Source organism: Colletotrichum navitas (assembly GCF_030913465.1).
Source record: "Colletotrichum navitas strain CBS 125086 chromosome Unknown LY79scaffold_48, whole genome shotgun sequence".
In the NCBI taxonomy this organism is placed as follows: domain Eukaryota; kingdom Fungi; phylum Ascomycota; class Sordariomycetes; order Glomerellales; family Glomerellaceae; genus Colletotrichum; species Colletotrichum navitas.
This window is the reverse complement of record NW_026850594.1, coordinates 41,761-67,042: the sequence shown is the minus strand read 5'-3', so window position 1 is coordinate 67,042 and position 25,282 is coordinate 41,761. Positions and strand designations below refer to the sequence as shown.

General features: G+C 56.2%; 9 protein-coding genes across 9 annotated transcripts; 5 read left to right on the top strand and 4 right to left on the bottom strand.

Annotated features, from left to right (window-relative positions):
* Positions 1-1,074: 1,074 nt before the first annotated feature.
* LY79DRAFT_591726 (ATPase) lies at positions 1,075-3,308 on the top strand (the record flags this gene model as incomplete). Its single annotated transcript, XM_060561317.1, is given in 3 exon segments — positions 1,075-1,308; positions 1,326-2,385; positions 2,449-3,308. The coding sequence occupies 3 exon segments, from the start codon at positions 1,075-1,077 to the stop codon at positions 3,306-3,308; spliced, it is 2,154 nt and encodes a 717-aa protein (XP_060412078.1).
* A 566-nt stretch (positions 3,309-3,874) lies between these two features.
* Positions 3,875-4,859, bottom strand: LY79DRAFT_519491 (tyrosine phosphatase-like protein; the record flags this gene model as incomplete). The annotated part of the gene is made up of 4 exons (XM_060555144.1): positions 3,875-3,948; positions 4,020-4,159; positions 4,263-4,476; positions 4,634-4,859. The coding sequence occupies 4 exons, from the start codon at positions 4,857-4,859 to the stop codon at positions 3,875-3,877; spliced, it is 654 nt and encodes a 217-aa protein (XP_060412077.1).
* A 530-nt stretch (positions 4,860-5,389) lies between these two features.
* LY79DRAFT_559553 (uncharacterized protein) lies at positions 5,390-6,269 on the bottom strand. The gene has a single exon (XM_060558263.1). It carries the CDS (start codon positions 5,931-5,933, stop codon positions 5,403-5,405), a length of 531 nt encoding a protein of 176 aa, XP_060412076.1. The 5' UTR covers positions 5,934-6,269; the 3' UTR covers positions 5,390-5,402.
* A 63-nt stretch (positions 6,270-6,332) lies between these two features.
* LY79DRAFT_704996 (2-oxoacid dehydrogenase acyltransferase) lies at positions 6,333-8,434 on the top strand. The gene is made up of 2 exons (XM_060564995.1): positions 6,333-7,647; positions 7,741-8,434. The coding sequence occupies exons 1-2, from the start codon at positions 6,574-6,576 to the stop codon at positions 8,038-8,040; spliced, it is 1,374 nt and encodes a 457-aa protein (XP_060412075.1). The 5' UTR covers positions 6,333-6,573; the 3' UTR covers positions 8,041-8,434.
* Positions 8,435-9,676: 1,242 nt separating this feature from the next.
* On the top strand, positions 9,677-12,767 carry LY79DRAFT_559548 (flavin-containing amine oxidoreductase). Its single transcript, XM_060558262.1, has 6 exons — positions 9,677-9,811; positions 9,873-10,456; positions 10,511-10,750; positions 10,822-11,034; positions 11,093-11,170; positions 11,225-12,767. The coding sequence occupies exons 2-6, from the start codon at positions 10,008-10,010 to the stop codon at positions 12,480-12,482; spliced, it is 2,238 nt and encodes a 745-aa protein (XP_060412074.1). The 5' UTR covers positions 9,677-9,811; positions 9,873-10,007; the 3' UTR covers positions 12,483-12,767.
* Positions 12,768-12,906: 139 nt separating this feature from the next.
* LY79DRAFT_559546 (uncharacterized protein) lies at positions 12,907-13,637 on the bottom strand. Its single transcript, XM_060558261.1, has 2 exons — positions 13,319-13,637; positions 12,907-13,264 (listed from the first exon to the last, which is right to left on the bottom strand). Exons 1-2 carry the CDS (start codon positions 13,541-13,543, stop codon positions 13,253-13,255), a joined length of 237 nt encoding a protein of 78 aa, XP_060412073.1. The 5' UTR covers positions 13,544-13,637; the 3' UTR covers positions 12,907-13,252.
* Positions 13,638-15,964: 2,327 nt separating this feature from the next.
* Positions 15,965-17,964, top strand: LY79DRAFT_591722 (amino acid/polyamine transporter I; the record flags this gene model as incomplete). The annotated part of the gene is made up of 6 exons (XM_060561316.1): positions 15,965-16,097; positions 16,131-16,456; positions 16,542-16,764; positions 16,824-17,157; positions 17,283-17,803; positions 17,867-17,964. The coding sequence occupies 6 exons, from the start codon at positions 15,965-15,967 to the stop codon at positions 17,962-17,964; spliced, it is 1,635 nt and encodes a 544-aa protein (XP_060412072.1).
* Positions 17,965-20,642: 2,678 nt separating this feature from the next.
* LY79DRAFT_635738 (uncharacterized protein) lies at positions 20,643-22,337 on the top strand (the record flags this gene model as incomplete). The annotated part of the gene is made up of 2 exons (XM_060562257.1): positions 20,643-21,398; positions 21,489-22,337. 2 exons carry the CDS (start codon positions 20,643-20,645, stop codon positions 22,140-22,142), a joined length of 1,410 nt encoding a protein of 469 aa, XP_060412071.1. The 3' UTR covers positions 22,143-22,337.
* Positions 22,338-22,617: 280 nt separating this feature from the next.
* On the bottom strand, positions 22,618-24,839 carry LY79DRAFT_519445 (PhoD-like phosphatase; the record flags this gene model as incomplete). The annotated part of the gene is made up of 7 exons (XM_060555141.1): positions 22,618-23,403; positions 23,458-23,567; positions 23,619-23,747; positions 23,799-23,899; positions 23,950-24,106; positions 24,172-24,297; positions 24,365-24,839. The coding sequence occupies 7 exons, from the start codon at positions 24,837-24,839 to the stop codon at positions 22,618-22,620; spliced, it is 1,884 nt and encodes a 627-aa protein (XP_060412070.1).
* Positions 24,840-25,282: the final 443 nt, after the last annotated feature.

The window sequence follows — 25,282 nt, the reverse complement described above, 5'->3', positions numbered from 1 at the left end:
TCTGCCTGGCATGAAGTTGAATTCTCCTTTGCATTCATTCATTCATCGCACCTTGATTCGATGTGACGCTGGAGGGAAACTGGGTTTGCTGGACGGCGGGCGCTCCCGGACAAGTCAACCCGCTTGATCAGCCTTTACTGGGTGCTTAAGCCAATGGCCGCAAAGGAAGTCCACCAGCTCGGCCCAGTCAAACTTGTTCATGGCCACCACATTGAGGCCAAAAAGTACATTGTCCGAGAGTCTGTTTACACCACGCAGAGAGAGAGAGAGAGAGAGAGAGAGAGAGAGAGAGAGAGTGAGTGAGTGAGAGAGAGAGTGAGTGAGTGCCTGGCTGAGGCAGCAGTCGCACCGGGGCGGCGACGCGGGGTTAGCTCATGGACCCACATATTTAGTCAGCTACGAATGGTTCAGTCCGTTACGCGAGGCCGCGACCGGACCCACTATATATGGCCCGTGCATTAGTCCGTGCTACCTGCCGGCAGGAACGTTGGGGCTTTGGTCACTTTGTCACTTTGTCATTCTTCCATCGTCCTCGCGATATCCATCCCTCGCTGCCTAGACCACCTCCCCATGGAACGAGGAAAAGGACGCCGAACCATGCTCGAAATCGAGTCTGGCCCTGTCTGGACTCGAATCCCTACCTATGGTCCTTGACCAGCTGTCATTGTGCAACCTGACTGACAGCCGGCCACGCTGCCCCGGCCGCCATGGCGTGCGTGGCTTGCTCTTTGGTCGCTTTTGACTCACCGGCATCCGGGGCTGAGTCCTGCGTTTACGATGAACCTAGGAAAGCCACTAGGACATTCCGCCTCGGTTGCCTCACGGGTCGCATACCAGCGCGTCCTGTCCCGAGTCCTGTAAGCTGGCGCAGCCGCCGTGGCTTCGGCATTGCATGCAGCATAAACAAGGCTGCTGCCGATTCAGGCTTATTGAACAGACATCTACATATGAGCATCTCTTCGTCTCTTGTTTGCTTTCGTGCTTGATTCAATCTCGATCCATTTCATCTTCTCGTCCTCATATCAAGCTTCCCAGTAACAATTCCGAGTCGTCTCGAAATAGTGGGCTGCCACGATGCGTATCACCGACGTCCTTGACAGGGAGGTGCTCTCCGAAAAGGCCTGGCAGATGCGTTGCAGACTACTGCCCCGCAAGGAGGACGCCGGCCGGCCCATCCAGGACATCGAGGCTAGCCTCTCGGACGAGGACCCCAAGAAGCAGCCGGCCAAGAACTCGACGTTCGGCGTCGATGCCACCGTCAAGACCCTCTACGAAGGCAAGAACAGCTGCGGAGGCATCTACGACTGGGTCGACTTCCCCCCAAGCAAATGAGCAAGAAGGCCGCCGAGAGCCAGGACCGTCCCGCCATCAAGGTCTACAAGATCAAGGACCTCGACAAGCCCATCATCGGCGGCCGCTTCTCCTTGGCCTACCACCAAATCAGCATCCAGAATCCGACCCTCGTCGCCGCCCTGGAGCCGATACTCAAGAAGGAGGATTTCCACATAGACCCCAACGACACCGCAACCTTCGAGGCCCCCTTCCGTCCCTTGTTCTTCTGCTACGACGACATCCTGGACTTGTACAGGACCACCGACGACAGCTCGCTCAAGGGCTATCTGCAGCTCCTCGTCCGCACTCTGGACGACGTGCTCGGCGAGACCCGCGAGAAGAAGCGGAAACTGCAGTCGAGCTGTCTCATCAACTTCAAGATGGCCTGGACCTACTTCCCGAGAAGCTCCGTCGTCTACAGCAGCGCCTGCAACACGGAGATGCTGTGCAAGGTGAAGGACACGGCCTACGAGAGGGTCGAGGGCACCGTGTTACTGAGTATCAACTGCAAGATCCTCACCTTCAACGGCGAGAGCTTCGTCTGGGCCGACCACAAGCTCCAGATCCCAAAGTTCGCCGGCAACAGGCCGATCCGCGACCTCGACCACTACCCCCTGCAGTTCCACGAGGACAAGGAAGGCATGCTGCGGCGGACGCTCGCCCGGGGCACCAGGGTCCTCGACTTCCAGGGGCTGACGTACTGCACCTACGCCGGCGTCGCGGTGGGCGAGAAGAGCAGGTATAACGTGGAGGGCAGGATCCTCGTCGACGTTGTGGGGTTCAACAAGTACGAGCGCGCCCGGGGCAAGAGAGAACAGGACGACGCGAGCACGCGGCGGAACCGCGTCGTCTCTCGTGAAGAAATCTGTTTTTCCAACGAGGGCGCTGACGAGACGAAAGACGCCGAACCCATCAAGGCAGAGACTGGCAGCGGCAGGCATCTCGGCGCGAAGGAGCAGCGGAGGAACAAGGAGGAGATGCTCGCGCGGGAGGATGACTTGGTCTTCATGTCTCCCCTGATTGAAGGTTTCGCTTTGAAGAACAAGGTCTGGCGTGAGTGGTTCGCCCCTCCCCCTCTCGTTCAATCGGCACTGGTGTTGTTACTGACATGAACAGTGGCCTTTTACGTGGAAGACATTGCACCGATTGTGTGGAACGACACGGCCTACGACCACCTGGTCTACGACGAGCAGCAAAAGGACCTCGTGCTGTCGTTCGTGGAGAACCACGGCCGCGGCGGCAGGAGCGCGATGGAAGACGTCATCGTGGGCAAGGGGCAGGGGCTCATCATCCTCCTCAGCGGCCCGCCGGGGACCGGCAAGACGCTCACGGCGGAGGCGGTGGCGGACCGGACGCACCGGCCGCTGTTCTACCTGCAGGCCGAGGACTTGGGCATCAACCCGTCGACGCTGGGGGAGAAGGTGAAGCGGGTGTTCGAGATGGCGACCGAGTGGGACGCCGTCGTGCTGCTGGACGAGGCCGACGTCTTCATGGCCGAGCGCAACCCCAACGACATTGCGCGCAACGAGCTCGTGTCCATCTTCCTGCGCGAGCTCGAGTACTTCCGCGGCATCATCTTCCTGACGACGAACCTGTACAACACCATCGACACGGCGTTCCGCAGCCGCGTGAGCCTGCACCTGCTGTTCAAGGCGCTGAGCCCGGACGCGCGCGGGCTCATCTGGCGCAAGTTCCTGGGCAGGCTGCCGCCGGCTACCGCCGCCGCCGCCGCCGCCGCGGGGGGTGGCGAGAAGGCGGACGGGCTGGTCCCGCTCTCGGACGAGGACATCAAGGAGCTGGGGCAGTGGCAGCTGAACGGGCGCGAGATCAAGACGGCGGTCAAGATGGTGTCCAAGTGGTGCGACCACAAGGGCTACGAGATGAGCCTGGCGAGGCTGGAGAACGGCATCAGGGTGACGAGCCCCCACGCGTCCAAGCAGAAGCACGCGGAGGATGACGACGATTTGTACAACTAATAATCGCCGCCCCCCCAATCTCCTCCCCTGGAGTATATCTGTTGGCTGAGGGGGGCCGTTTGTAATAGTTTTATCGGAGTTGATTGTTTTCTTGGGGCAAATTCCCGCGTTTTCTCCACGCTCCGCGACGCTACTCACCCTCCCCTTTTATTTTCTCCTCCTAGACGATATGGGAGGAACCCGAATGCCTATAGTTGGCCGACTTAAGGCAAACAGAACGCAAATCGACCTGGCTAGCTAATACAGCGCCTCGGTCGGGCTGGCTCTGATGTATTGGACCCTGAAAGGTCGTCACTCGAACCTATCGAGCGGCGGCATCTGATGGGAAAGTCTCTCCCGTCAAAGCTAGACGGGCTGACGATGACCAGCTACGAGGAAGGTGTTCCCCCCCCCCAGCGCGTCAACTCTCTTCTAATAAAGGGAAAAGCCTCACGTCGCCGACATTCGAGGCCAGGCCCGGCCCCAGCTCTCGAACAAAATAAATCCCGACTCGATTCATGCGGCGGGGCTTGGTTGCCCCCCTCTCGTGTGGCCCGTCGTCCCATCCGGACGCATCAAACCCGCCGCTATTGCGACTTGCCCGGCTTCGACAGCATCTTCCTGCGCTGCTTGATCATGTAAGTGTACATGATGTACGATCCTACGGGGAGGGGAGGGGGCGGTCAGCTTCTGCCAGAGGGAGAAAGGGCGTGGGTGCGGGCGCGCGCATACCTGGGACGTAGAGACAGAGGCAGAAGTAGAAGACGGGAGGCAGGGCGGCGCTGACGCGTCGGGCGGGCTCGACGGCGAGGTACAGCAGCCAGAACTCGGAGGCGATGCCGACGGGGTAGAGGGGGTAGAACATGGTGTAGCTGAGGCAACGGTTTTTTTGTCAGCTTTCTTTGCCCTCTTCTTCCTCCTTCCCCCCCCTCACCGGGACCAACCAGAAAGTGAAGGGATTTGAGGGGGACTCACCGCAGCCAGACGAGGGCAGCGGGGGCCTTGCCGTGGAGGTTCAGGGCCAGGTAGGCGTAGCGGAGGGCGTCGGCGGCGGCCCACGACAGCAGCAGGGAGACGTAGGCGGCGGAGGTGGCGGTGGTGGCGGGGAAGCTGTAGCAGACCATCCAGACGATGATGGTGCGGGCGACGACCTGGAGGGCGGTGGTGCCGACGGGGGACCTGACAAGGCCTGGGGCGGGCGGTTCCGGGGTGTTAGCGGGTTTGTGTCTCGGACGGCCTGTCTCTCTGTCTCTCTGTCTCTCTCTCTCTCTCTCTCCCCGTCTCATATCAAGTCCGGGCCCGAGTCCGGCTCCGGACGGGCGCCACGCGCAGTGGGTAGGTCTCACCGAGGGCGGAGTGCACGACTTCGACGAGGGTGAGGGTCTGCACCCATCGCGAGCGGGCCTCGGCGGCTTCATAGACGGCGGGTGCGCCGCCGCCGTTCGACACGGCGGCGGCAGCGGTGAAGAGGACGGAGGCCCAGAGGGAGGCGAAAAGGGCGTTGTAGAGCGTCAGGTACGCGGCGCGCACGCCGCCACCGCTGCTCTCTGCGCGCTGGCCCTTGGCGGCCATTGCTTTTTGATGCCGGGGTTAGGGATTTTGGACCTCTTGATCCACACTCTTGAAAAGCTCTCGGTGCCTTCAATTTCTTGCAGTGTCGCATTCCAAGAAGAAAAGAAAAAAACTAGGAGCTTGGGCCACACTGTCACTTTTCTTTTTTCTCGTCTTGGTAGCGAAATTCGAGAGGTTCCGGGTGCGGACTTTAGCTGCTTAGCTCAGCACATCACGTCCTCGCAGCCGAGGCATGCTGACTAACACTTTGGGAACCTCGAAAAAGGAAGACGAAAAAGAAAAGAAAAGAAAAGAAAAGAAAAGAAAAGAAAAGAAAAGAAAAGAAAAGAAAAGAAAAGAAAAGAAAAGAAAAGAAAAGAAAAGAAAAGAAAAGAAAAGAAAAGAAAAGGAAAAAAAGACCAAACGAGATTTCAAACTCCACCCGCGGGACGAAGTGATACTGACACACAGTCAAAATCACTTACACATGATTAGGCCCCCCCGGCCGTCGTACGGACGGACACGAACTGGCATCCGTTCTTGGATAGCTAGCTAGCTAGCTAGCTAGCTAGCTACTACGATATATGTACGGATACACTGGAGTACGGGTCCCTCGGAGGGGAGTGACGGGACGGTGACTGGTTGCTGAAGCCGAAACCCCCTGCCGCGAGGCGGTACGTATCTCCGCGGGTCTGCTCCAATTGGCCAATGGCGGCGTGGCCTTTTCCAACGCTGTGGAAACCTCCAAAACCCCGGGGGCCAGAGAAGCAGCTCTCGTTCCCGCGGGACGGAAGAAGGCGAAGAGACCCCCTTCCGGTTTCTTCCCAAGCGTTTTACCGGGTCTGATGCCGCTTTTAGAGATGTCTGCCGGGGGCTTGTCGCGATGGTACGGGGAGTTGCCATCTTGGCGACGGGACCTGTGTGTCTGATAACGGTTTGAGCGTGTTTGGTGAGCATGTATGAATAGAACGCTGGGGGATAAAGAGCGTTTATTTTTTGCTTGTAGGCGTCGGGGAGGGAGTTGCTCCTTTGGTTGAGCGTCAGTACTACTTCCTGTGTACTCCGTATATGGTCTTGAGTTTCTACTCTGGCCATTCACACATTTTCAATGGGGGCCGAATGTCATGATATCCTCAAACCAGAGCTTCGGAGGGTACTCTTCAAATGCAGGCCAATGAAGTCTTCTGTAGGAAATGGTGGAAAAGACTGGCTTCTATATGCAATCCCAATGATTTTCTTTGTACACCCAGCTTTGACATCTGCAGTATATCCACGCATACCTTTAAACAAAGTTGAAGTCGATGACCACCGAAACATGTCTCACTAGATTCCCATTGTTGGCAACGCTCAAAACCGTCAATCATTCGGCGACTGGGCACACATCCAACGAGTCAAATACCTTTAATGAGAAAAAAAAAATATATGCCGCCCACCACTGCAATGGGAAAGACGAGCAAGGCGGCCAAGGCCCAAAGCGCAAATATAGGGGAGGGAGGGTAGGGGGCCTCGGTGGGTTAAAGCGGCGGCCGGTTTCTGTGTCGCGCGCCCAAAAGAAGCTCCCGACGTCAATTTTCGTCTTCGACATTTCCCGACTCGCTTTCCAGTCTCTCGTCCTCACAACAAACATACGACGTCTCACGACGCTTGCTTGACGCCACCACTCTTCCCCGATCGATAGCTCCGATCGCCTCTTCGACATCTTTCTCCCCTCCCCTCGTACCACACACCCGCAACCATGATGCGCCCCCAGATCCAGACCGTCGGCCGGATGGCCAGGCCCTCGACGAGACTCGCATCCGCCGCCCGATCCCACATCGCCGGCGCCGCCCCGAAAGCCTCGACCCGGTCCCTCGTCACCGCCACGCGGTCCGTCCCCAGCGCATACCCTGCCTTCGCCGCCGCCGCCGCCGCCTCCTCCTCCCGGTACCGCTCCTTCAGCACCACGCGCATCCAGCACGGCGAGGTCATCATCACCGTGCCCCAGATGGCCGAGTCCATCACCGAGGGCACCGTCGCCTCCCTCGGCAAGCAGGTCGGCGACCGCGTCGAGGCCGACGAGGAGGTCGCCAGCATCGAGACGGACAAGATCGACGTCGCCGTCAACGCCCCCGAGGAGGGCACCATCCTCGAGCTCTTCGTCGCCGAGGGCGACACCGTCGAGGTCGGCCAGAAGCTCGCCCGCATGGAGACCGGCGGCGCGCCCGCCGACGCCGCCGACAAGCCCAAGCCCGAGCCCAAGTCTGAGCCCGCCCCTCCCGCTCCTCCCGCCCCCGCCGCCCCGGCGCAAGAGCAGAAGAAGGAGCCCGCCCCGGCCGCCCCCAAGCAGGAGACCAAGCCCGCCCCCGCCTCTGAGCAGCAGCAGCAGCAGCAGCCCCAGACGCCCTTCGGCGCGACCGGCGCCTTCCCCCGCGGCGAGCGCGTCGAGAAGCTCTCGCGCATGCGCAAGACCATCGCCACCAAGCTCAAGCAGTCGCAGAACGCGACGGCCTCGCTGACCACCATCAACGAGGTCGACATGTCGGCCCTCATGGCCTGGCGCGCCCAGAACAAGGAGGCCGTCATGAAGCGCCACGGCGTCCGCCTCGGCTACATGGGCGCCTTCACCAAGGCCACCTGCCTCGCCGCCCAGCAGGTGCCCCAGCTCAACGCCTCCATCGACACCGAGAAGGAGATCATCACCTACCGCGACTACGTCGACATCAGCATCGCCGTCAGCGCCCCCAAGGGCCTCGTCACCCCCGTCCTGCGCAATGTCGACGCCCTCGACATCATCGGCATCGAGCGCGGCGTCGCCGAGCTGGCCGCCAAGGTGAGTTTACTCCCTTAACCCCCCCACCCCCCCATCCTCTCCCTGAATCACCACCGAGATTCCAAGAGCGAGCGAATGCTAACGCACCACCAGGCCCGCGACGGCAAGCTCGCCATGGCCGACCTCGAGGGCGGCAACTTCTCCATCAGCAACCCCGGCATCTTCGGCTCCATGTTCGGCACCCCCGTCATCAACTACCCCCAGGCCGCCGTCTTCAACATGAACGGCATCAAGGACCGCCCCGTCGTCGTCGACGGCAAGCTCGAGATCCGCCCCATGATGTACATCACCGTCACCTACGACCACCGCCTCATCGACGGCCGCGAGGCCGTCACCTTCCTCAACCTCGTCAAGAGGTACATCGAGGACCCCGCCAGCCTCCTGCTGGCTTAATTTTCGTACAGTCCGCTAGAGAGAGAGAGAGTGCACATACCCTATGCACACTTGCACAACACACACACATACACATACACACATACACATACCATAGAGGGATAGAGGGGATAGAGCGGGGGGGAGAGCGCCATGCGGCTGCCCGCAGACGAGGGGCCACTCGCTGGGGGCCAAGTGCGGCGGCCAAGAGAAACCTAGAGCATCTGTATTTTTACCTTGTAAATGGGCGGGACCGGGCTGATAGCATGGCCTTGCGGGCATTGGAGGGGGCGCAAACTGCAGCATATTGGGTGAATTTCAGACGTAGATAATAGACACACACACACACACACAGAGAGAGAGAGAGAGAGGGAGAGAGAGAGGGTCCAGCATGCGCCGTCGTCCTCTTTTCCCGTTGACGATACCTTAATACCCCGACCCCCGACGACCTTCATTCGTCGCGTTTGGACCGCATTCGAATCCTCGCGCTCATGGGCAGGACTCGGGCTAGACAGGCCCCCGGTCCAAGCTTGCCCCCCCCCCCCCCCCCCCCCCGTGTGGCGTCATCCAGGCGGCCCGTCGCGAAGGTGGCGTTATTCTCCCGTACCGATGGCGGCGCCTCGTTTTTGGAAGGGAGCTAGGAAACGTGCTAAATGTCTTTCCGGGAAGCGGGGGGTCCCAGGGGAGAGCCGGGAAGCTGACCAGTACTTCGGCTTCGACATCCGGTTGGCCATCAGCCGGATGCCTGGCTCTGTGCGGGTGACTGATGGCGATCAACAGCTCAGAACCATAACCAAAGACCAATGTACTCACGCTCATGTGAGCCATCATATTCAATCTTGGCGGTCATGGTGAGGGCCGTGTGACAGCTTGCTGATACGTTCCCTCGCAGATGCGAGGCCGTGTGTTGACTTTCACTTGCCTCGGTTTTCTGTCATGGGCGATACCGTCCGACAAGTGAAGAATAATCAAGTGGCTGTTCAGTTCAAGCTCTGTCGTGAGCGATGGACGAGATTCGGCACACTCCCGATGCCGGTCACGCGATATGGACGTGTGGCTTGTGTGATTCGAAACCGCTGACGAGGCACTTGTCCTCAATGGCAGATTTCCACACGGTCAACAATGAGCGGGTAACCATCAGAGATAACAGCGGCTAACTATGTTACTCGAGCGTAGCCCTCTTCACTTACCTGCTCTCACCCGGCTGATCCTGTTCACGTAGTTGATGAAAGTCGGCTCGTACCAGGTCCCAGCCATGAATCCAGCACTAACAGTCAAGCGGGAGGTGGTTCCGGCGTCTTGGGCACATGCAAACTCGGAGGCGTGTCTGCGGCCGTCTGAAGCATGGCGCGGGAGGTCTAGACTTGCAAGATCCAAGACATTGCGTCGCCGCGGGCCCAATCAGAACATGCAGGATTTTAAACAGTGACCAATGAATCAACGGCTCGGTGCCATTATGGACGGGATGTCTGAGTTTGGTTAAAACATCGAATGTTCAGCTACATTTTTGGCGCCTCCATCTAAACTTGCTTTGGCTAGCTCACCCGATACTGATTTGTCTTGGGGGAGAAAGGCTCCAAGTGGCCAGCCAGCCGCAAAATGCAATATCGTCTAGCTACTGCCGTCTGCCTGCTGTGCTCTCATTCTTGTTCAGAACTTCGATCAACGGTCATAGGTCAGGGTTACGAAGGGGAAGACGGCATGGATGAAAACGCTCTTGCAGTGCGCAGTCTGTACCGCGCGCGGCGGAACTAACGAGAGCTGAAGTTAGATATCTGAGACTTGGCTGGCGGTGAGTCCGCCTGCCGTGTTTGGGTTGTGTTATTATTCTGATATCCAGAGCCTCGGAACAGGATTCGAGCCTGGCTGTTATAAATGTCAAGGAGATCCTCTTATTTTCCAGCCTGGACTCCGCCTTGATTACCGGTAGCTGTCATTTACCAGTTCGCATCGATTTTGCATTAACTTAATCCTCCAAAGTCTTCACTATGTCGACCGAAGTATCTGAACCCGTTGACTCATACAAGTCACAGTGGGCTCGTTATGTGTCGCGGACAAAGTTCGAGAGTGACCTCCATTTGGTGTCATCGAGGCTGCGTGACATGAAAACTGGCATGCCGATTCCCAACGACGTTGCTGGCCTCGCCGAGTTCACCGAGAAAGTCACTACCGGAGGCCTTACCCCGGAGAAGGCCGGCGAGCTCAGGGTGGGCATCGTGGGAGCCGGTGTCGCCGGGCTGTTCACCGCCCTCTTGCTCGACTGGGTGTGCGAGAACGTCAAAGGTCTCAAGATCGACTACGACATCCTCGAGGCCTCTGACAAGACGCGATTCGGCGGACGATTGTTCACGCACTACTTCGATGACCCGCCCAAGCGGGTGCACGACTATTATGATGTCGGCGCCATGCGCTTCCCCGATAACACAGTCATGGACAGGCATGTACACGCGCCAAGGCCGAGATGGCACACAATACTGACTGATGGGCGCAGGACTTTCCGTCTCTTTAAATTCTTGGGCATCGAGAAGATAGCAGCGGGACAGCCGAGCCCCCGCAAGCGGCCCGAAGACCCTCCCGTTCTCGTGCCGTACTTCATGGAGGATACCAAAGATGTTTGCCCCTCGCTGTTCAACGACCGCCGCACTGTCGGCCGTGTCTACGAAAAGGAAGGGGTCGTAGACCCCTACGATCTCAACAAGGGCCTCCTAGAAGATCAAAGAATCCCCGAGGAGTAAGTTACGGCTGGTGTCGTGTTTCAATAGTCTGAGAGATTCGGGCTAATCTCTTCTCGCGCCGTTGTAGCCTGCTTAAAATGGACCCCAGCAAACTCTTCGAGGAAGCCATCCGTCCATACATCGAGGCCGTGAAGGACGGCCTGGACAAGCGCAAGACCGACCCTTCGCTCGATGCTAGTTCGGTCAAGACTAGCGAAGCCAAGGCGCCAGGCGACGAGGAGTTGTTCTGGGAAATGCTACGGCAGTCGGACCGGATGAGCGTTCGCCAATTCCTGCTCTCGTAAGGATGACAGAGACCAGTTCGGCGTCCGGTGCCCAAGCTAACAGCGATATCTTAGCAAAGAAAACCCGTCCCTGGGGATCACGGGGCCCGGATATAGCTACCCTACCGTTCAATGGATGGAAACGGCAACCTAGTAAGCCATACATTCTGCGGCAACGCGTGTCCTCGCTCACTCTTCATTTTGCAGTGGAACCGGATGGTATGACCAGTCCCTCACGGAAGCCGTCCTAGAACACTTGGATTTCGACACCGAGAAGCCTGTCAACGATCACTGGTGGTGCGTGGACGGCGGCGCGCAAAAGATCGCCGAGGCGATGCGCAAGAAGCTCAAGAACCCGGACTGCATCCAGTTCAACAGCCAGGTCGTTGCCATGGACGCCCACGCCAGCCCCAACCGGGACCAGGCGGAACGACTCACCCTCAAGATCCGCGATACCAAGGCGGAGCCCGACAGCCGCGGCGCGGAAAGGGATGAGAGATACTTTACCGTTTTCAACTCTACGACTCTTGGGTCGATGGGTCGCATGGACCTGTCGAAAGCAGGTCTGCTATGGGACACCAAGCAAGCCATACGCTGCTTGGGCTACGGCGCTTCGTGCAAGGTGGGCATGATGTTCAGGAAGGCGTGGTGGAGAGAGGAGCCCTTTAATATCACGCAGGGCGGTCTCGCGCGGACCGATCTCCCACTCCAGGTCTGCGTCTATCCGTCTTACAACATCCACGACCCCGTCGACGAGCCCGCCGTGCTGCTGGTGTCCTATACGTGGGGCCAAGAGGCCCAGCGGATCGCCAGCCTGATATCGTCCGACTCGCCGGCGGGGGAGGAAGAGCTCAAGAATGTTCTCCTCCACGACGTGGCGATGCTGCACTCCGGCAAGGCAAGCCCCTACGAGGACACGCTCACCCTCATCACCGGCCTCTACGACACCCACCACGCGTACGACTGGTACCGCGACCCCCACACGGCGGGCGCGTTCGCGTACTTTGGGCCGTGCCAGTTCTGGGACCTCTACCCGGCCATCACGAAGCCCAACGCCTTCGGGCAGCTGTACTTCGTGGGCGAGGCGGCCTCCACGCACCACGCCTGGGTCGTCGGCGCCCTCGAGAGCGTCGTCCGCGCGGCCTGGAGCATGTTCAACCTCCTCCACCAGGGCAGCCTGAAAGACGGGGAGAGCTACACGCCGTACCTCGAGGCGATGCACCTGTTGGAAAAAGACCCGAAGGAGGAGGGGGCAGGGCTCCCGTTTTACCCGCTGCCTAGGGAGCTTCCTATGCGCCGCAAGGGACAAAAAGGCGGCAAACTGAAAGACCATCCTTCCTATCATAACGGGAAGGAGGTTCCGATGAAGTTCGGCGCCGCCCTGGGCATTCTCAGTGTCATTGAGTGTTTCATAGAGGAGTTTGATAAGATGGAGGGGGGGCAGTCGTTGATGGAGTTTCTATAACTCGATGCATCTAGCGAATTATTACAGAAATATACCTAGCTCTTAATATTAATCAAGAAACAAGTTCTCGAGAATAGAAACACGGGAAAAAAAAGAAATAAAGAAAGAAAGAAGGAAAAAAAAAGACTAGTGTTCATGTTACCCAGTGACTCAATGAATAGGAGCCTATCCCTTTAAGTGCAAGCAGACCTCACTAACCCCATTACCTTTTATGCTACTAAGTTTACCTCTGTAGCTAAAGTTATAGTAAAATAAAGCGTTAACTAGATTCTCTGTCGTTTACTAAATATTATAAACCTGTAAAGAGTATACTACATAAAAAATATAACTAGAACGTTAATACTCTTGAGATCCTTTATGTCTAATCGTAGGGATTATAATATACGCAAGTTAGTAATCTCTTATTATATGTTCTATGTAGAAACCCTTCTAACCCCTATTTCTGGCGGAGTCTAAGATACAGAGTCCTGACTTAATCCTGGCTCTCTAATTGGCATATTTCACCCCCGAAGTAGGGCGATCCTCCTGCGAACCTACGGCGAATACTCCGTGGTTTCTCCGTGACATTCCGTGTAATTCCGCCACATTTGACACTTTACTAGCGCTTGTGCTGTGTTACGACCCGATCGGTTACGTGACTATATATTGCAGAACAGGAGATAATGATGCAGGCGCATCATTACTGAAGCTTTTGCTTTGTAGCGCAGTTGGTTGTCCTGACCTGCTCGTGACATGCTGCTCTCTGTATAGCATCCTATAGCACACTGTAGCTATTCATGTGGCTTTTGTTTTATTGTTAGTAGATAATAAATACATTAGCTTCTAACTTTACGTACCATAGGGTGGACCGGCTTTTTAAACATTGGCGCGCACCGGTTACTTTTGCATACGTTAGGGAAGCAGCAAACTGTCTTCCAATTGCACCAACTGTCTCTTTGTACGCAAGCTCTTGGCTTTAGTTGTTGTAGAACATCGCGGGATGCTAGATAGTCTTCCTTGTCTGGTACTGGGGAGGCGACAGCACTTATAGCTAAGGCAAGAGTAGTAATAGAGAAACGCATCTTAAGTGATTAAGATAAAGTGATAATAATAATTTGTAAATGTGACTTGGATAGCAGTAAAGACTCTAAGAAAAGAGAAACCTTGAGCTCCTTTTTGTAATGAATTCGGTCCCTTGGGTCAATGGCGGGATGCCAGGGAATATCGGAAGCCAGATATCGGCGATTAGTCAGTAAGCCCTCGGCGAAACCCGGGCCCGCCAGCATATAAAAGTCTTCCAGCTGGATAACCGGTCGGAAGGTCAGGTTAAATTCTATTAATATACTTATACTTAATATACTAAATTAAGGTCTATAAGAGGCTATATTTTTACTTTAAGTGCTTTTATCACTTTTCAAACTATTAGAATAGCACTGTTATAGCCAGGTATTCTTCAATAGTGTAAACAGTCTACTAGGAGACGTTAAGGTACTTATCAACAGTGTAGTGTTCTTGCTGTTTTACTGGTAATCAGGCTGATCAAGATGCATGGTGATCAATCATAGATCTAACAAAGGTCGCCGGCTGGAGCCTGAACTGGCCAGTGACTTATCCTCGTCTTCCGACTCGGAGTCAGACAACTCGTGTACTGAGAAGATAATCACGGAATAACATATCTTTGGTTCACCCTATCTTTAAGTCCAGTGCGATCATACCTGGACGTCTTCCCTATGTATATAGAGCAATTTCATTCAATATAAACCTTATTATATAACTATTACAGTATTTATATTTCCAATACTCTAATATATTAGTCTTTTAAAAGGGTAGCGGTAGAATACCAGTGTGATTTAGTCAGCGGCCACTGGCCAGTGAGTTAAGCCTGTTTCAGAATACATTATATCAGCGCCAGCAAAAACATAATTCCGGCCTAACTAACTCATAAGAAGGCCAGGGTTCAGAAAGTTATATTAAGTTAAAAACTCTTTAGATTTAAGTAATTTAAAGTTAAAGCAAAATAGAGGCAATAATTATCATTAATTTAAGAATTGATTATGTTATGCAACCTGTTTAATTACAAGATAATGCCCTTATAATAATAGTAAATTTATATACGTCGCTGTTGCTCTTCAAAGGTTGAATATAAGGGCTTAATCTTAGGCATCGTGGGCGTCTGTTGGCAATGGTGGATTTGCGGCAAAAAGGGCGTTTTTTGCATAGGTTATGGACGTGGGCGGTGGTGGCAGTGCCTTCTGAAATAGGCTTAACTTACTGGCCACCAACCAAATTGCACTAGTATTCTACCTGTACCCTACATGATAATACATTGTTTTAGAATGTTATTTTATTAGCAACTACTACTAATTTCAATATTATCACCAACATTATCATTAAAATTATCACTATAATTATGATGACCTCTGATTTAGATACCTCCATTTACAGTACTATTTACGTGGAGGTCCAGCCAGAGGACCTCCCTACCCCTCACGGGGGTTAGTGAGGTCAGTTCGCAACTAAAGGGATATGGCACCGGCTTATGAGGGTCTGTCACAGAGCTCGTCAAAGATATCTGCATTGCACAGCAGAAACATGAACTACATTTTTGAACGATGCAACGCACTCGTCCTCGCAGTTACGATGGCGGTGAGGCTTCTGGGTCTTTCCATCGTTTGCCGAAGCTCTGCACAATCACCCGAGCTTGGAGTTATTTGCCGTGGGCCACGGCTGAAGCAAGAGATTGTTGCGATGGCCACTCCTTGCGTTGCCATTAGCAATTACGTGGCGTTGCCCTATCACCGAGTAAATCCATTCAGCCGAAGCTCTGATCACGGCCTCGAGTGTGGCTCTCTCGATGACGACTTCCATTTGGTTTTGTTTCGTATGGCGGTTCTTTCTCACATCACCCCTCTCTCCACATACCATTGTGTGTATTTCGATCAGCTTGCAGACAGTGGTAATCAAGACCTGTCCCTCTCGGGGACATATTCGGCTAAGCAGCTCGTATAGGAAAAACCAAACGCAGCAGTCTTGGTGTGTGTGGTTTCGTAACCAGATTTGTGTAAAACCCGGGATGGTTAACAATCGGTTGAAACTGCATCCATATGCCAATCCTCATCGAGGCAAGCTCTGAATGCAACCCATGCCGCTGTCAGACAGTGGCATCACAGCCATTGGCTAGGTTTTTGAGGCTATGTCACACTGCATTGGAGTGAACGACATACATTCGATCGGACCATCTAAGAACTTGGCCACGAATTAGGTTCTCGTATGGGCGTTGCTTGGAGCCGAGCTAGGTACTGAGATGACTGCAGACGACCCTTGCAGCGCCTGCGATACGACCGTATTTTCGTACCACTTTCCTCTTGCACCTTAGTGCGTGCTTGAACGATTCACAGAAAACCCTAGGAGGGGGGGGTCTTGATCATTCAAAAAGTCGCCGCGCCCTTTGATGCTGTGAAAAAGGCTTCTTGAAATCCCTCCCTCTCATCAAACCGCCAGACATGGCGTTATCAACAGCGGCTTCCGGCCAAGGTGATTACAAGGCGCAGCCCAAGGCCAGCGCACATGGTGGAGGCGACGACGACGAAAGATGTACGCAGCCAGATCCCTCGGAAAGGGGAAAAGAAGATCAAAGTTAATTAAACCTGCTGAACAATCCGGAAACAGTTGTCTCGACCGATACCGCGAGCGACGAGAACGCAGAGCTCAGTCGCCTCGGTCTCGAGTCACCAGCAAAGAGAGACATTGGGCTTCTGGGGATCGTCGGTCTGGGATGGAACATCAGCAACAGCTGGGCGGCGATCGCTGCAACGCTCGTCATATCCATCACCTCGGGCGGGCCGGTGACACTGCTCTACGGCATCATACTCATCTTTGTGCTTGGGGGTGCCTGCGCTCTGAGCATGGCCGAGATCGCTTCCGTTTACCCGACTGCCGGGGGCCAGTACCACTGGACAAGTATCTTGGCACCGAGACATCTCAGCCGCGGTCTTGTAAGTCGCGCGCCTAGAACCCCTCGTGGTGTGGTGCGCTTAAAGGTATATGAATGGAAGCACGGTGATGATGACGACCTTTTAGAGCTATTGCTGCGGCTCCATCAACTTCCTCGGCTGGATCGCGAACGGTGCCGGCTTCATCATCCAGATGCCCGTCATCATTCTCTCCCTCGCGGCCTATCTCGACCCGACGTATGTGCCCGAGACCTGGCACATCTTTCTGGTCTTTCAGGCTTTCAACGTTGCCTTCACCGCGTACAACGTCTTCCTCATGAAGCGTACCGCATGGATCCATGATGTTGGATGTAGGATGCTGCATCGACGAATCCCCGCAACCCGCGCCGGGCTGACCAGAAACCTGCAGTCTTCCTGTCACTCGCCGGCTTCGTCGTCATCACCGTTACGTGTCTGGCGCGGTCGGAGCACAAGCAGGATGACGCCTTCGTCTGGACCACTTTCGTCAACGAGAGCGGGTGGTCGTCGCGCGGGATAGTCTTCTTGACTGGGCTGCTCAACCCCAACTTCATCTACTCGGGTCTCGACGGTGCTGTTCATCTGGCAGAAGAGTGCACGAACGCGTCCTCGGCGATCCCAAGGGCCTTGATCTCAACAGTCACCATCGGCTTTGTGTCAGCCTTTACCTTTAGCGTGGCCATGTTGTATAGCTTCACTGATCTTGAGCCCGTGCTGTCGTCTCCGTAAGATAGTTTCATCTTCCCCTCCCCCATGCTCATTTCTGTGGATACGACGATATGCCATCATGCAAACAATTTCGGATCCCGCATCTTCCGGGAGCCGTGCTAATGACCTCGTTGCTTTACAGACTCCCCATCCTCGAGATATGGTCTCAAGCGACCGGGTCAAGCGCGGCAGCAACCGCCTTTGTGGTCATTCTCTCGGTTTGCGGCTGCTTTGCATGCACAGGCGCCTTGCAGACCGCCAGTCGACTGACATGGTCATTCGCTCGCGACGATGCAATCGTCTTCTCTTCCTTCCTGCGAAAAGTGCATCCTACTCTCGGGGTCCCCGTCAACGCGCTTCTCGTCAACTTCTTTCTCGTCTTCGCCCTCGGCTGCATCTTCCTCGGGTCTTCGACGGCCTTCAACGCCCTTGTCGCCACCGGCCTCATCCTCCAGCAAGTCAGCTTCGCGTTCCCTGCGGCATTGGCCCTCTATCACCGGGCCCGGGGACCAGCGGCGTTCGAGAAGGTGCTGCCGCGGAGGAAATTCAGACTGCCGGGCGTTGCGGGGCTACTCGCCAATTCTCTGACGATAGTTCACGGTCTTCTGGCCTTGGTGTTTTACGTCTTTCCTGTGGTTATGCCGGTCTCTGCATCCAACATGAGTACGCACCCCTCCCCTGCTCACCCCCCTATACCGCTGATGATTCTGGCTGATTCAGTAAAAGATTATGCAATCGTTGTACTGGGTGTAATGGCTCTCTTTTCTGTGGCAAACTGGTTTGGTTACGCGAATAGGAGATACAAGGGGCCTCGACTTGATTAGCCGCGAGGAAACGAGGGGAGCCCATCTACTTAAAGTCAATTAAACCATTTTGAAAGTCTTCAAACCCATTTAAAACCCACCAAAGTCTCGCACCGGATTCGAACACCAATGGCAAAAAGAGGTCTCTACCCACGAAGGCTAGCGGCGGCAAGACTGCATTTGTACAGCAGAGCACACGCAGCAAAATGACAACAAGGACAAGGGCTTCGTGAAGAGAGCTTGCTACTCTGTGCCGCGGCAACAAACCTTGTTACAGACTCCGCTTGACCCATATATCGGATGCAAGCCCTGGTCTAGGTATAGCGAAATGTTGGGCGATACTCAGAACCACGGCTCAGAAGCCTGTACTACTAAGCGAGAAGTTGGGGTCCGAACAAAGCAAAACTTTGGGTGTCACCGTGATAATAGGAGCAGGGAGGTGCCGGCTATACGGTATGGATTCAGCATAAGCTAACCCCCCTCGGGACTGCCAGATGCCAGCTTGCTTCCCATAGAGCAGCTGAAACGATATAACACGCTCTCCTTCTTGTCAAATTTCGTTTAACCATAATCATCAGGACGCCGAAATATGCACTTGTCGATGGGCCATGTTCGACTCTCCTGCGCTGAAGAAATGCCAAGCGTGGCTTGCTGCTCCAAGGGTCGTCCCCTAGCGATGAACGGCGTTAAATAATAGATATTAAGACCATTGCTTGACAGAACTGAACTTATTAATCAGACGGGACGGACGCTAAGGCTCGCAAATTAAGCATGGGGACATACAGGTATGGTAGGTAACCTACGTGGGAAACGACATTAGAGTTGCTCTTCCGGGTTTTTGTGATCGTCTAATTAGTTACTAACCTGATTGAGGTTAGATTCCGGCGAAGGGCGGCAGACCTGAAGTTACCGAGAGTTCCTGATCCTGATCCGCCTTCAGTGCCTGAATCAACCCGTCATCTCAACACTGTCAATTTTGTTTGCGCTCATGCACATGCGACGAACCTCGAGTCACGCAGTAGGGATTCTCAACCAATCTCTCTAAGCCGGTATCCAAGATGAGAGGTAGATCGCGTCACTTGGGAGCGGATGAGGTGGACGACATGCCTACCATTGAATTCACTTGCCTGCCCGTCCACCACATCCCGCAGCCGCTGCCCTGTCAATGCAACCAAGGGATGACACGCAAGGGTGGTCCAGACCGCGTGGTGATGGGGTCAGAAATCCTAACAGGGTGGCACTGGTGCGTCTGAAGGCTCTGATATTCTGAAACAGTAGATCTTAAGACAGGCATCAGGTGTAGATCCACTCTCAGTGCGCGCATGAGTCTGGACGAAATCATGATCTCTGCGCCTCGATGACAGCGGATGCCTTGCCTCATTCTAGAGAATGCCAGAAGGGACTGACTGGCTTTCACCGGCCCATGGTCTTCCGGCTCCCCGCTACCATGACAAACAATCAAGTACGAACATCACCTGGAGTATGTTCGCGTGCAAAAGATGGAATGCCGCTGGCAGACCGGGGGGTAAGTGGCACCAGAGAGAGGATTCGGCGCGAGATGCCAAAATAGGTGAGCTTGTTGTCCCCCGGACACCGTTTCTGGGGTAGCGAAACTCTTTTGAAGTGCAGTCTGTCTGCCAGAGGCGCAAGTATTCGGCCGTTCTAGAAAGCCGCGGCAAAGATAGTCTGTAGAAACCCCCTGCGCTAAGCCTTGAAGAAATGAAAAGTGACCCCTTACCCACCGCGACCATACGGCATCCCCGTGATCCGGAGACCGTAGGAGGTTTCCCATTGGTCTCTTGAGCAGCTAAGCATTTCTGCCCCGGGGCGCGTACCAATATGTAGGTCAGGACAAGATCCCCCCCCCCCCAACCCAAAACACAACCGCCTTCATCCCTGGCGAAACTCAACGCAGGACAACTTGCGGCTGGGTGTGTCTGATCATCGTGCTCATCCTTTACTTCACACCGTCTTGTCCGGCCGGCTTGCCGAGACCCGCTCATGATTGGTCGCAGCGCAGTCGAATATCCGCGGGCCACGCGAGCCATACCGCCATGATTGACGCAGGGCTCTCTCCAAGCCTGGATTCGCGTCAGGTTCGCCTCGTGGAGTGGCTGGCTTAACCGTGAAGTGGTAACTCGTTGCGGTAATACCTCAACCCTGGCCCATGCCGGACCACTCATTCGGGTTCGCCAAGTTCCTGGACCTGGCAATATCCCCAAGCCGGTTCAACCGACTCAACTCGTCTCAAGTTGCCTTACGCGCCTTGGTCCCCCGGCCTCTCACCCCGGAGACGGGGTCGAGGGTCCGAACTCCTCGAGCCACGCCTCAGCCGACGGGTAATGAATGCTGGCTGATCAACATGCTATGCTCTGGACCGTCCGATGTTCAGTGACATACCAGGGGTTGCTCTGATCATGTTTCTCGTCCGTTCGTTTCCATATAAACCGGACTGATCTCCCTGCCATGAGCAGATCTTTCGTTCCTGCCCATAGCTTCACAACTTCACACAACACTCACTTCGTTTCATTCATTCTTTTCTACTCCGAGTTCCGTGAGCTCTTCCATTCTTTGCATTGCTTGCAATCGATCTTTTTCAACTTGCGTTCTTCTAGCCACTCTTCTCCCAGTATCCCTTTGCTCCACAGCAGATAGAAGACCCAGACTTGTTTTGTTTTCAAAAATCACTTTCGGACAAGATGAAGTACCAAACTGTCGCTTTCGCCTCTTCGGCTCTCCTCGGTCTCGTGGCCGGCGCTCCCCAGCACCTCCGCCGCGTCTCCAAGCGCGAGGTCCCCCAGGAACACTCGCACGAGCTCTTCCTGACCATCACGCGCGAGTTCTTGGCCAAGAACAACCCCAAGGCCATCTCCGACCCCGTCTTCGGCCTCCTCGGCGACTCCGCGGCCAAGGCCGGCGCCGGCCAGGTCACCAACCTCGCCTGCCTGCAGCAGGAGACGGCCGACCAGGCCTTCACCAACGCCAAGGCGGCCAACGACATCCGCGGCATGTCCGCCGCTCTGGTCTACCAGGCCATCGAGCGCAACACCGCCGGCGTCGGCAAGGCCAGCGCGGCCTGCACCGACAAGGCCGTCAACCCCGAGATCGCGGCCCTGGTCAACAAGCACCAGGACCCCGCCTCCGACGGCGCGGCCGCCAACAACAAGGCCGTCACCCTCGAGCTTGCGAAGCAGCTTGCCTCGATCGGCGGCGACCCCATGCTTGCCCTCATGAGCGGCACCTTCGCGCCCGGCGACAAGGCCGACGGCAGCGGAAAGGGCGTTACCTGCGACAACGCCGACGACCCTACCGGCTGCATCTTCACTCAGAAGAAGCTCATCCTCGACGCCACCCCCGATGAGATCACCACGGCCGTCCAGGGCATTACCCCGACCATCACCGGAGGCACCGGCGAGCTGAAGGCCGCTGACGTCGCCGATGTGGCCAACTTCAAGGTTGCCGGAGGCGGCGCCGCCGCCGCTCCCGCAACTGGCAACGCCGCCAACAACAACGCCAACAACAACGCCAACAGCGGTAACAAGAAGAACGGCGCCTCTTGCAAGGCTAAGAACAACAACAACAACAACGCCGCCGCCGCGGACGCCAACAACGCCACCGCCGGCGCTGATTCTGGTGCTGGTGCCGCCGCTGGCACCAACGTCCAGACCTTCACCGGCACCCTCGGCGGCCTCCCTCCCCCGGTCATCCAGAGCACCGGTGACCGCCCGTTCTCCGTCAACGGTGACACCTTCGTCGGCAAGAGCGCCGCCCTCGGCCGCTCTTGCGACGTCCAGCACAACGCCTGCGCCCGCGCCGCCAACAGCGGCCAGCTCTCCGGCGGCGTCTCCCAGTGTGACGTCCAGAACACCCAGTGCCGCAGCCAGGCCGGTCTGACCAAGCGCCAGGCCGCCGCTGGCAACTTCGGCTCCTGCAGCGACCCCTCCATCGCCTTCAAGGCCGGCCTCGCCGACCGCCAGGGCGAGTCCGCCTTCATCGCCAACAACCAGAAGGACTTCGCCCACGGCTCGGCGCAGAAGATCGGCGTCATCGCCGGCTTCATCTGCCAGCGCCTCCAGGACAGCTGCAAGGCCTCCGCCGCCACCATCAGCAACTGCAAGGCGGCCCAGGCTGCGGCGGCCGCCGCCACCCAGGACGCGACCGCCGCCAATGTGTTCAACAGCAAGCTCATTGGCAACTAGAGGACAGGAAGTGTATTTCTTGGGGAAGGATGAATAGGAGTCATTTGGTTAGGACATGGGGTTTTCTAGGTTACATCACGAGCATGCTGGTCCAGGTGGCATTGTTGTTTTTTCAGATATCCTGCGTATGATTAAATACCATGGTTATGTTTCACGTCTTCTTCAGCTTCGTGTTTCTGGGGTTTGAAATTCACGAGAATTCCATGCTCATGATCATCCTTATCTTCGTGAGGATCTCCAAACTTAAAAACCCAGTGATGCTGTGTGAGAACGGTTTCGGTTTGGTCTGACCCATAAGAAAGACACTGCCGTACAGTTATAGAAATTGCACAGCGCCTGTGGCAAGGGGACTCACTCATCTTCAGGCGAACAGGATGCAGTGCTTGGCTCGTTCAGCAAATCGCTATTAAGTAATGGTGAGACGCGCAGATCATACAAAGAAAGGCATCCATCTATCCAAGATCCGCCGGCGCACTCATAGAGGGCTGTACGTAAGGTACTCTCCGGTGGCCGTGTCGTGGGTCAAGTTCGTCTGGACGACGTCACCGTTCTTCAAGCTACCGCTCTCGACAACGCCCCCGGCGACGACGGAGCCGTCCCACCGGTGCAGCTTGTTCTCGCCCGCCAGGACGGTGAAGTTGGCGAGGGATATCTCGTAGCCCTGCATGACCCGGGTGGTGGGGATGCCGAAGAAGGAGGCGTTGACGGCGTCGTAGCCGATGCTGAGCTCGTAGTAGCCGCGGTAGTACAGGTCCTGCCACTGCAGCTCGCGGTTCGCGCCGGTCAGCCAGGCCGAGGCGCTGTTGGCGGCGGCGAGCGAGGTGTTCTGGCCGATCGGGCAGGGCGAGCTGACGGCGGAGCCGGCGAACTCGACGCCGACGGAGCCGGCGCCGGTGGCCTGGTCGTAGTCGTGCTCGCCGAGCCAGACGAGGTCCGAGACCCACGAGGCGTGCGAGTCGCCGGCGAGGAAGATGTTGTTGTCGACGTTGTCGTCGTACAGCACCCGGAAGGTGCGGTTGCGGTTCGCCTGGTACCCGTCCCAGGCGTCGTAGTTGAGCGGGTTCTCGTCGCCCAAGGCCGCGCTCTCGTTCATGCGGCTGAAGACGATCTGGTTGCCGATGACGCGCCACGCCGCTCCGCGGGAGGAGCTGTCGCGGAGCGTCTTGTAGAACCACGCCTCCTGGCGGGGACCCATCAGCGAGCGGCTGGCGTCGTTGGATATGGCGTGGATGTAGTCGGTGTTGGTGTAGACGTCCGTGATCTGAAGCCACCCCGGTCAGGAACGTCACCCTGAGAGACGGGGTATCCGACTTACAGCGCGGTCGTACTGGCGGGTGTCAAGCATGACCAGGTCAAACAGGTCGCCAAAGTTAAACTCTCTCCAGATTCGGAGGTTGTCGTCCATGTCGACTTGACGGATGGGCACTTGGAGCCGTCAGCGTGTGTGAGAAGTCAACCAAGAAAGCCCAAACTTACTCCACTCAAAATAGGCACGCACGGCGTTCATCTTGCGCTGATCGACCGAGACACCTCCGTCGGCGATGAACGAGCCCTCGGTGTTGTTTAGCTTGGCAGCGCCGTCTCTCCACGTGTTGTCCGCTACCTCTGTTCCGAGTCAGTATCGACCCAGAGTGGCGGCCTTGGTCCAACACGTACCGTGGTCATCCCAAACGGGGATCCAAGGGAAGCTCTGGTGGCTGGCAATCAGGTCCAGGTCGGTCCTGTAAGTTGCTAAACGTTTGCGGTAGTCGTACAAACTGCGATTCGGTTAGAAACCGTCGTGGTCAACACGAAGAGCACCACGTACGTGTAGATCTGACGGTCTGGAAGGGGGATGCGCCCCAGAGAGTTGCCCCAACCGTACTCTCCATTTGCGTACTCATAGATATAGTCGCCAAGATGAATCACATAGTCAACCGAGTCCTTCCGCACGGGGTTTCCGTACGCGTTGAAGAACCCAAAGGCTTGTTATCAAGGGGCAGGGTCAGTTCAAGGGTCGCTCGCAAAGAAAAGGGCGAGAGCGACATACGATAGTTGCTGCAGGAGTACACGGCAAGCTTGACAGGCGTATTGACCTTGGAGTCTTTGGCCGGGATCGTCTTGGTGCGGCCGACGGGAGACGTGTTGTTGGAGTTGCACACGCTGAACTGGTAATCTTGAATCCTGCGCGTCAGCGCCCTGAACACATACACGGGCGGGGGATCGGGGACAGGGCGGCTCACAGTACACGGTGAAGGGAGCTAGCTTCCTGGCCTCGACCTTGACCGTGTAGTCGACGTCGGAGCTCGTGTAGACGGTGCCTCCGTCCACGACGGGGTCGAGCGTCTTGCTCGTGCTGATCTTCCAGTCGACGCAGACGGGCGAGTCGCTCTTCTCGACGTAGGGCTCGTTGCTGTGATCGTACAGGGGCACGTAGCCGCTCACAGTCACGTTGCTCTGGTCGTTGTCAACCGACGGCGCCACGCGGGTCCAGAGGATGACGCTGTCCTCGAACGGATCGCCCGAGGCCACGCCGTGGGTGAAGTTGAGCCGGGTCGGGTCCCAGTGCGAGTTGGCGTACGTGCGCCTGGCTACCTTGTTGATGGACACGCCGAGCGAAGCGTGGTGCTTGGACGGCGAGAAGTAGTTGAGGTTGCCGGTGAAGGCCCCCGACGCCGAGGCGGCCAGGGCCAGGATGGCGAAGATTGGCTGGACCATGGTGGGATCGGGCCTCGTCTCTTTACTCTTACGATGCCGTGTGTAAGTGGACTGCGAGTGAAGTATCAAGCACCTATCGAGGGAGCAGGCTACACGTCTCCGTGGCCAACGGGCAAAATGATCCCCCTTTATGAGCCCTTAGTATTCACACGGAATGCAGCGTCGCGTAAGAGCTTCGGAGCTTACATCGCAGCTCGGTTCTTTTTTCTTTTTCCAATCTTTAAGCTTTTTCTTCTTTTTCCTCTTCTCCCTATAAATGCAAGCCCGTGGGTAAATGCCAACGTCGTGATTGGCCATTGAAGAAACCTTGAAATAACATGGCAACGTTCACTTCTGATGATGACTGAATGCTCAGGGGGGACCGCAGGGCGAACAGCGCAGACCCCTCATCTTATCGGTTGCCAGCTTCCGAATGGGCACTAGACCGGCGGGAACACTTCAAT